The sequence below is a fragment of the Carassius gibelio genome, chromosome B24 (assembly GCF_023724105.1).
Source record: "Carassius gibelio isolate Cgi1373 ecotype wild population from Czech Republic chromosome B24, carGib1.2-hapl.c, whole genome shotgun sequence".
NCBI classification, from domain to species: Eukaryota; Metazoa; Chordata; class Actinopteri; order Cypriniformes; family Cyprinidae; genus Carassius; species Carassius gibelio.
The window spans coordinates 25,372,822-25,383,434 of record NC_068419.1 but is presented as its reverse complement, the minus strand read 5'-3'; the positions used below and the strand labels follow the sequence as shown (position 1 = coordinate 25,383,434).

The following is a 10,613-nucleotide window of genomic DNA, read 5'->3' as shown; positions in this document are numbered from 1 at the left end:
GAGATGGTTCACGCCTCTGTTCGCAAAAAGTTCCTTTGTCTCTGTGGAAACACCCACCCTAATAACTTAGGCTTGTCAGATCTCAGCACTGATATTCTAGCAAGTTCGTAATTCAAGATTAATAAATTTTTACACACCTTTTATACAGGTGGATAGTTGGGTCACACATGACAATTCCAAAAACACCAAACAGTACATATATAACTGATAGAAACACGAAGTTACATTCAAATGCAGAATTACACACATTTAACGATTTGATTAACACATGATAATACTGCAGATAGTCCCAATTTATATGGGAAACATATGATGCACCGAAAAACAATACTATATACATTGAGACGACATTGAAAAAGTAATAGTTTAGGATTCATTGAGAAAAGATGCCAGTGACTTGGCTTCTTCCTGTCCTGTTTCCCAGTGGGATCAAAGAGTTTTACGACCTGGTCAGGAGTGGGGTTACAGAAACATGACTCCATTTGAGAAAGTTAAAATGAAGAGAAACATTTCCAATTTATAAGCTAATAAAATTATAATCCTCGCATAACAAGGATTAACCATTGTACGCACAAACATATTCAAAATACATATTATTAAGGACTTACATAAAGAGCATAAAGAAAAGTTTGTTTGTGTGTGTGTGTGCTTATGTGTGTGTGTGTGTGTGTGTTTGTGTGTGAAATGGGTTTCGTTTCTCCTTTGAGGATCGCACGAGTATCCCTGGACAGTCTCAATAGGTGTAATAACTGTCACTCAAGGCAGGATGTGGCCGACATCAGGGCGCCCAAAAATGTGAATTATCTTGTCAAACGAAGGTCTTTGTTTACTCACGTTCTGGTCTTTGAGTGCAGAATGTGTTAGAGTCAGGATTCATTAATATGGAACAGATGGCTGAAATACCATCAGCTCATTAGTGTTACAGCACACATTAGTTTTGACTGTCTGATCAGCCACACATTCTGTTCCTGTCAATCCCGCAGCATCAACCAGTTATACTGCATGAGCGAGCCAACTCACACAAAGTGTAATTTCTGAATGCAAATATCTCATAAAATATAAATAAAGTCATTTTGTGTGTGTGTGTGTGCTAGTTATTATACATAACTAGTGACATTCATAACATGCATGCTGTTTATAAAAAAAGATAGAAAAAGTTTAATTTATTTTTATTTAATATGGGTTCTATTATGTTGTTCAGATTCAGATTGTATTTGTTTTGAATGTTGTTTCTATACATTAAAAAGTTGTAATTTAAATGCAAATGTTTAATAGTATTCTTTTTTCATAAAAAAAATCAATGCATTTTTAAAGATATTGTGAGACATTGTGAGTATGAGTTCATTTAATAATTTTATTAGAATTGTTTTCACACCTCTCATAGTCAAAGTCATAGTTAAAACATTTCTTTTTTTAAAGAGCCATTTGTGAGCTAAAAGAGCCAGGTCTTTTCAGCGAGCTGAGTCAAACGAGCCAGTGTGATGAGAAATCGAGTCCCCCCGCGAAATCGAGTCCGCTTAGGACCAAGGCGGTAGCTGTTTTAAATGCCTGATCAAAAGTTGTTATCTCGATAACTTGTTGTATGGCTAATCGGAGCTGCGGTAGCTTGTTGTTTCAAGCTAAAATAATTTAGTAAAAGTAACAGAATGTAATCGATCAGAATGTTTTTTAAATGTCATAAAACTAGCAACATCTCATAAATAATGCATTGCAATTAGTTTTAATATTCGGTTACGCCTCAGCACAGCTTTTGAATATATTTTCCATTTCTAAAATAATAATAATAATAATAATAATTCAGTTGTGATGACTAAATATGGCTGGCTGCGAACTACCACATCCATCTCCGACTCAATATGATGCTGAATAAGGTGAGTATGACCAGGTAGGGGCGAAAGCACATCTGCAACCCATGCCTGTAATTTAGCTAAATCAGTGAGCTGGGAAGGTGACAGGTGATCTCCAACTGGGGCCAGTGTACCGTCACCGTTGCCAACACCACTGATTCTGCCTCATTCCATTTTTTCAGGAGATTGGTAAATCTGGTAAATCTGATGTGCTCCGCTCCCATCCGTCCATATTACCTCATAATCGAGATCCCTGACTTGCCGTGTGACCTCAAACTTGACATTGGGAGTAATACAAGCACTTTCTCTTCCAGCGCAAATTTGCGTGACTTGGTTCCCCTGTTATACAGCCAGCTTTGTCTGTCCTGGGCTTGTAACAAATTCTCCATCGATAGCCGCCCCAAAATGTGGAGTTTTGTTCTCAAGTCCAGTATATACAGAATTTCATTTTTACTTTGAGATGGTTCATCCTCCCAAGTTTCTTTTAGGATGTCCAATACCCCATGGGGCTGACATCCGTAAAAAAGCTTGAAGTGGGAAAACCCTGTGGAGGCTTGCAGGACCTCTCGCACAGTGAACAACAGGGATTCTAACCATTTATCCTAATTCTTGGCATCTTCTTGGACAAATTTATGAATCATGGATTTAAGCAAGCGATTAAAACGTTCGACCGGGCCGTCAGTCTGTGGGTGACAGACGCTGGTCCAAATTAATTTAATGCCCAATAATTCGTAAAATTTGGATGATGTATGTGACATAATCACCATGCCCTGATCCATGAGGATTTATTTCGGAATCCTCACTCGGGAGATGCGAAACGAAACGAAACAGCACGTCCACAACACTCTTAGCAGAGATGTTGCAGAGGGCCACTGCTTCTGGATATCATGTTGCATAATCCACTATGACTAATGCAAAACGATGTCCTCCTGCTGATCGCTCTAATGGCCCGATGAGGTCCATACCAATTCTCTCGAAGGGGATATGCATTAAAGGGAGAGGGCGCAAAGGCGCTTTTGGGGCGGCTGGTGGGTTAACCAACTGACATTCAGGACAAGACACGCACCACCTGCACACATTCTCGTGAATGACCAGCCAAAAAAAAAAGGGTCATGAGGTGATTTAGTGTCGCTGCCTGTCCTAAGTGCCCCACCATTGGATTAAAGCATTTCCCTGCGGCTCTTTGGAACTGACAACTGGGTTGTATCTTCTTATGTTTGAGCATCTTGGGTCACTCAATACAACCAATCTTTTAAAACAGCAAAATACAGATAGGCGCGCAGGCAGGATGGAGAGGCTGACTGTTAATGGTATGGACCTGTTCAAAATCATATTTTAACATCTCATCCTGGGACTGCTCCAGGGGAAAGTCATCACACTCCGAGTAGATGAGTCTCTCGATTTCACTCTGTTCCCCTGAACCAGTCAGTCTCTCCCACCTGCACTCGCATGCCCCCCTTCTGGTGTATTTTCCCCCAAGAGGTATCCATGCACAAACAACCTAATAATTTAGTAAACGCTGGCCAATTGGTCGTGCCAGTGGTTGTCTTGTAGGCTAGCATCAGCACCTTGAATTTGATGCGAGCGGCTACTGGTAGCCAGTTTAACCTGATAAGGAGACGAGTAACGTGAGCTTTTTTTGGCTCATTGAAGACAACCCTCACTGCTGCATTCTGGATCAATTACAGAGGCTTGACAGTAAATGCAGGAAGGCCCGCCAGGAGAGCGTTATAATATTCCAGAGACCTTTTATGCCCTCAGTTGCTCATTTGCTTACGTCATAGGCCTGCCAATGTTAAGTTCATTGTCATTTTTTCATTCATGCTTCAGACACTGGTTACACTGACAGTGTTTCCCTAGCACCCTCCAGAGGACGCAGCGTCTCTTTCCATATTCTCAGGGAACCATGGTTACATGTGTAAACTGAAACGGTTTCCACTGTTATAAAAAAAATAAATGCAAGTGATCACGCTGATGCCTCCATGTGCTGCAAAGCGCTCACTCTCCACACAAACCATTGGATATTGCCTAACAGCACTCATCTATCTAGGTTAAATGTTTAAATGAATACTGTGAAATGCATGAAGTGTTTTATGTCTGTTTTATTTAGGCAATTTGTGTTGGTTTAAGAAGGCTAAATTGATCAAACATAATGCTATGCTCACTGTCTGCTGCTGCAGCTTGGTCGTTTCTTTAAAAAAAAAAAAAAAAAACCTTGGATATTACAAACATAAAATGTGAGGAAGAGAGAGAAAAAAAGTCACAGTATCCAGTCGGTCTTGGGCCGACAATTTGCATAAGTTGCTGGACAAGGACTGGGTCCATGCAGGGCTCTATTTGTTTCCTTGTTTCAATTAAAAGTTCCCTCCAGCTGGCGGGCCCCAAAATGCCCAGGCCCATATGCACCTGCATACCCTACATGCCCTGATGCTACGCCAACGCTTGAGCATAGGATGTAGTCAGGCGTCCTCTCACCAGCTTGGGAGCTGAGTTTCTATTTGCCTTCATTTAGGAGGAGTTAAGTCACAACCAGGGCCCCATCAACCATTGGGCTAGGTGGGACTGAAGCCCGTGGTTGGGTGTGGATTGATGGACATCAGTAGTGCCTATCACCAAAGCACCACCGTGCCCCTAAATTTTTAGTGCTATTATTTAGTGGAGTTTTTCCGTAAATTCCATGCATTACCTTCAGAAATTATAATGTCACATTTTAATTTTGTTTGTCTATCAAATGCATTTGTTATATATTTGACTTTTGAACAAACTGTGCTATCAGGTAATCATTGTGCTTAATGTCTGCATTCACCTCTCTTTACTTCATTCTGGTGGAATCTAGAAATGGTCATGCAAAGAACAATCTTTGATAAGTAAAAATGTCAACTTTTCAATAAATAAATAAATGCATTTAATAGTAACATTAGTCAATAAAAATTATAGTGAGAGAAAAAAATGAGGAGAGAGGGGAAAACACAAGTTAATCTCTAAAATCTACAGCTAGTTTATTTTACAAAAGCTGATGATGGAGTGCAAAATGGTTGTGATGGAGTGATGATGGTTGCTGATGAATATTAACTTGATAGATGTATATTGCTCTTTATGTTTGAACATACTTTACAGGCCTAGCATATTCGCCTATAGGTTGAGAAATTCATTTTGCGTGTCATGATGTAAGCTTTTCATTTAAATGCATTTTAAGCATTGTGGTTTAAAAACTAATTTAACTGTTTAGGGGCATTAAGCAGTGGGGCAGAATTTATTTTGGCAAATGTGCAAGTTAAGACGGTTTCTGATGCGTGTGGAGTGCACTTGCTCGTACAGTGCCTGACTAAACTAAGAGTTCTTTTTCACGCCTTGTGATTAAAGGTTTGAATATACATAGTTATGTGTCAAAATGCCTGTCTCCTCGTCAACACAGTAATTTCTGTCTTTAATGGTTAAAGATAAACCATGTGCACTACTTAGCTATTATGAGATCCTGGCATTAGGCCTATATGATGAGATTTTAAAGTGTTATAGCTCATCCAAAAATAAAAATAGGCTACTGTCATCATTTATTCAGTTTCAAGATGTTCTGAACCTATATGAATTTCTTTGTTCTCTTCAACATAAAAGAAGATATTTTGAAGAATATTTGTAACCACCAGACAGTTTCTGGTCCCTGTCGACTCATCATTTTATTCTTTTTTTTTTCTTTCATTTTTATCTTCATATTATGGACGTCATGGGGGCACAGAAATTATTTGGTTACAGTATTGTTCCAAATATATACATTTGAATTCAACGGCAGAAGTAAACTCATACAGGTTAAAAACGACAAAATAACTTTAATTTTTGGGTGAATTTTTCTTCCAAAGCAGCCTATAGCTGCTGTTGCCATTTGTGTCAATAATGTAAATTAAACATTAGAAAAAAAAAATCACTCACTGTCCTTGACCAAATTGCTTTTGTAAAATAATATATATTGAATTTATACCGCGAAAACTGTAAAATGCCTATATTTGTATAGTACAGATGGTATTTGTTATGTCATGGAAATTAAACAGCTATGTAGTACTTTACCTTTCCCTATGGTCCTTACAACTGGTACCGTGCTGGTTATATGTATTGAAAATATTTAATAAAAGGTTTATACAAGTCTAACAGTCTATAAAACAAATAAATTCACTTAATTCACTTTTAAAATCTAATTTAAATCTATCAATACTGTAGATCAGTTGGTGCAGCAAAGCTATTATTTCATTCTAACATAATATTATTTAGCATGAAATTAAACGAATATTATCAGAGACCACCACTTTATAAATATTCTGAAGAAGAATAAAAAGACATAACATGATAATAAACTACATGAAAAGTCAAGATTTTGATATTCAGTTAAAATAAACAGCTTCCCATACAAGTACTACTTATTTTTATTGTAAAATATTAGCAAATATATTTATTATAAACAAACAAAATATAATAATAATTGATTAAGGATTCACTTTTTTTCTACACCAAATATTTACTAATTTCTGTCTTATTTCTTTGGTTTGTAAACCATATACTAAAGGATTTAGTCCTGGTGGTACAATATTGAACATACTAGCTAGTTTCCTGCTTTCAGAGTATTCAGGAAAACGATGAAGAAAAATAAAACTAGCACTAGAAACAAGCATGATTAAATAAACAGCTATGTGAGTGCTACACGTTTTTATGGCTTTACTGTTCAGTGATTTGTTTTTGCTGGTTATGCATACAGAAGCAATCTTGCCATATGTTATAAATACAGACCCAAGTGAAAAGGTAAAAACAATCACAGTATAAAATATTCCGAAGATATTATTAACAACCACATTTTCACAGGACAGTTTAAACAGTGAGGCATTGTCGCAGAAAGGGTTTTCAATTTTGGATCTGCAGCGAGAGAGGCGTATAGTGAGACCTAACAAAATTGAAACCATGAATAATGACAGCCCCCAGGCTGATGCTGATAGTTTAACCACCATTTTATTGGTCATTATAGCTGTGTATCGCAGAGGATTACATATAGCCACATATCTGTCAAAGGCCATGATCATCAGCACATAATGGCATGCTACTGCACAAACATGTACAAAATAAGCTTGAACAACACACTCTGCATATGTCATATATCGTTCTGAAGTTTCTCTGATAATGTCATGCATTATGCGTGGTAAAATGACAGTGGTCCCCATCATATCATTCAGTGGTAAGTTACAGAACAGAAAGTGCATAGGATGATGTAGGTTCTTCTCTGTTGAGATCAGAATTATGAGTCCAATGTTGGAAACCATAATAAAGACATAAGACAGCAGAAGCAGGATGAAAACAGGATAGGAAGATTGAGGTATAACTGTAAGTCCCTCCATGAGAAGAATGCTGTTTATGAAAGTCAGGTTGTCCATTGGCTAACCTGCAAAATTGTTTATATAAAGTAACATACAGACAACGTCATTAATAACGTCATTTGGTACTACTGCATTCCACTATGAGGAAAATACATATAGCATGTTTCAGATATTTATGAGTACTTGATATAAATAGAATATAAATAGTTGAATGACATTTCACCTTCAGTTAAATTATTATGTCTGTATAATCTATATACATGGTTCATAAATGCAAATCTTGTCATCTGAATATTTCCATAGTGCAACACACCATAATCATGAATTGTTTTATCACTACATATCAAAAATAAAAAAGTGCAACAAAAATACAGGCCTTTTGCTTGTCTAATAAACCGACACTTACTCAACACGCTGTTTTTACCAAGACAGATGACAATCAGGTTGCTAGATGTTCAGTGAAGAATTGTTTACTTGCCCTTAGCTTTTATTTTGTGGTTCAGTGCTGTTTCTGTGACGTTGCCATCATCCTAGAGGGCAAACCATCTCCGGTCGTAAATTATTTCCCTGAGAGTACATGTGGAAAGTAACTAATTACAAATACGTTCGTTACAGTACTTGAGTATATAATATATAAATATATATTTTTATTTTATTTTTTTTGTATATAATTGTATCAATTGTGGAACTTTAACTTGAGTAGAATAAAACTGAAGTACTCCAATTCTCTTTTTTTTCTTTGAAAAATAAATGTTAAGACAAAGGAAGTGCCGATGGAGAAACAGTGTGAGCTGGCTTTGTAACTGTCACCTACTGTCACAGTTATGTTCATACCAGGCATTAACGGGACACATGCTCACACTGTATTGAATAAAAACAAGAAGTAGTAGAGTAAGCGCTAGGTTTTGTTTGAAGCTGCTTCATGGTTGCCTGTGATCTACATCTTAATCCTGTTTGAGAAACCTTTATGTTTCCTGCTCAAATGTAAGTTTAATGCTTATTGATTCCTTCCACTGCTTTGGTGAACTTAAATGGACCTTGCTTAGTTTAATTAGTTTATTTTATGTTTTCTTTTGTAGAGGATTATTTTAGTGGTGGGCAGCATAGATAAAATATATGTAGACGCCTCATAGATTGACACTGCCTATTGGAGCTAATGTATCAGTGCGGCTGCCTTCTTGGATTGGTCCCCAATGTGCCCCCCCCTGCATTTATTTCTACTGAGGAAGGTGTATCCCCAACTACAATGATCATAACTTCCTGAATTTTTACCGGATTTTCACACGGTTTGTTTACTTACAAACGGCAGAGATTTGTCACACATTGAAAAATACTGCTTTTTTTCTAAAAGACTAGAATTCTAAAATGTGTATTATGCTCTTTAACAAAACATATGTTAAGCTATGGCATATTGATAAATGTATAAATGAATTAATTTTATATTTTAATAAAGAAACAAGTTTGAATGTTCATTTGAATTTTTCTCTCTCTCTCTCTCTTTCTCGCTCACACACACACACACAAGACCCTACTGTAACCAGTGTTTGGGAGTAACTAGTTACATGTAATTACGTAATTTAATTACAAAATAAATGTAACTGTAATCAGTTACAGTTACTAAGAAAAAATTAGTAATTAAATTACAGTTACTTATGAAAATTTTAATGATTACAAATGGGATTACATTTAATATTTACACACATCCACATATAGCTTATTTCTTTCCCAAATTGCACTAAAACATATGGCCCATAATCTCCGCGATGCGAAAAACACAGTCTGGTTTGTAGAATCCAGTCATAAAAATGTAATTCAGCCTAAAAGGATGGAATATGCAACATTTTGGATGAATAAATCAAAAGTAGGTCAATACACTTGAATCAAAACATGATATGGGAGTGTCTGTGAATATTAAGCCGCAAAATCACAATCTATGAATCCTGCACATTCTGCGTATCTGTGGAAACCAGGCACTGACTTGCCATTGGGAGAACCGGGACAATTCCCAGTGGCCTGGCAGACGATTTTGTCCTCAATTTTAATATTGTTATTGTATAATTGCACACCAAATGTCCTAAAGGGATTATTTCTGAATCCGCCATTCGATAATTAAATCTCTAATAAATCATAAATCGGTTAGTCGTGACTGGCAATGGTTGGGCTTCCGCACTCTCCGGGCCTCTGCTGAACGGTTTGGATCAGACTTAGAGTAATCAATGTGAGAGAGAGAGAGAATAGAATGGACTGTGGAAGCACACAGCTGAAGCAAAGAAGTGACACTTCTGTTCAGGGTTTCATGTGCAGGTCAGTTTCATCTGTAAATATGCTATTGTAGTTTTGTCTTTGTTTACTTAGTCAAGCAGCAGCATCACATTCACTCAAAATACTGTATAAACAACATCATTATTATCTATTGTAATGTTACAGTAGTAATTTAGCAGACAAATAATCATATTTTATCATAGGTTTAGGGGGAGCTAGTGCAGACAAAAACACAACCCTAGTAAAAATAAATGAATACATCGAGTGTCGTCTGTTAGTTCTGACCGATAGACGCTTTCTTTGGACCCTGGTAGAATAGAAGTGATGGCAAAGACTTCGTGGGGTTTTGTGAATGTTACAGTGTTGTCGCATTCATCTGAGATTAGTTTGGCTGGTATTTGAATGATGACAGGTACTGTTAGCTAAAGTCATGGAACTCCTGGTTGATGAGCCATCCCAGGTGACTGGCTTTGGGAATGTTGATGTCTTTGGCCGTAGAGTTGTTGATCAACACATACACATGAGAGTTGTGGCTTCTAAGGTCAGTCCTAGTCTTAGGCAGGTCCTGGAAGGTTGGAAGAAACATATCTTACTGTTGAGAGTGTGGCCAGGTCACATGTTGAGGCGGACGCTGACACTCTTGCTGTAGGCAGGTATTGTAGCTTCTTGCTCATTGATCATTGCACATGCATCTGGAATTGTTTGACCAGATCGAAGGTTCTTGAGATTGACTGCAGTGGTCAGTTGGTGTGACGGTGAGCCCATATGAGGTAGTTCACGATGTCAATGCAGACAATGAGACGAACCAAGGTAAAACTTTTTTAGCTATATCTTTCTCAATGAGGTTGCACAGGAGTTGAGTTACTGGGTTTTTCAGATAGGATTTATTTTCCATTTGAAGTTAGGGTAGTTACGGTTCTCTGAGAGTGAGGTGAAGGAGTGCTGTTTTCTGTGGTTTGTTTGGTCAGGTGGTTGCTGTCTTCTCGTCCAGCTGCTAGTCAGGCTGAATCTGGGTTCTCTTTCTTTTACCACTTCCAGTCCACCTCCTTTCGTTGGAAGAACTCTTTCATCATCATCTCAAAGTTCCTTTGTTTAGGTCGGGTACCGGCATGAGAGTGCCGTTCTCTCTTGGATGAGGATGCATTCCACTCTT

The 10,613-nt window shown here is 37.5% G+C and overlaps 1 protein-coding gene across 1 annotated transcript; it reads right to left on the bottom strand.

Annotated features, from left to right (window-relative positions):
* Positions 1 to 6,319: 6,319 nt before the first annotated feature.
* LOC128012863 (olfactory receptor 146-like) lies at positions 6,320 to 7,255 on the bottom strand. The gene has a single exon (XM_052595432.1). It carries the CDS (start codon positions 7,253 to 7,255, stop codon positions 6,320 to 6,322), a length of 936 nt encoding a protein of 311 aa, XP_052451392.1.
* Positions 7,256 to 10,613: the final 3,358 nt, after the last annotated feature.

What these genes read in the sequence shown, in the direction of transcription:
- LOC128012863 (XM_052595432.1), bottom strand. Translation starts at nt 7,255, where the DNA reads ATGGACAACCTGACTTTCATAAACAGCATTCTTCTCATGGAGGGACTT.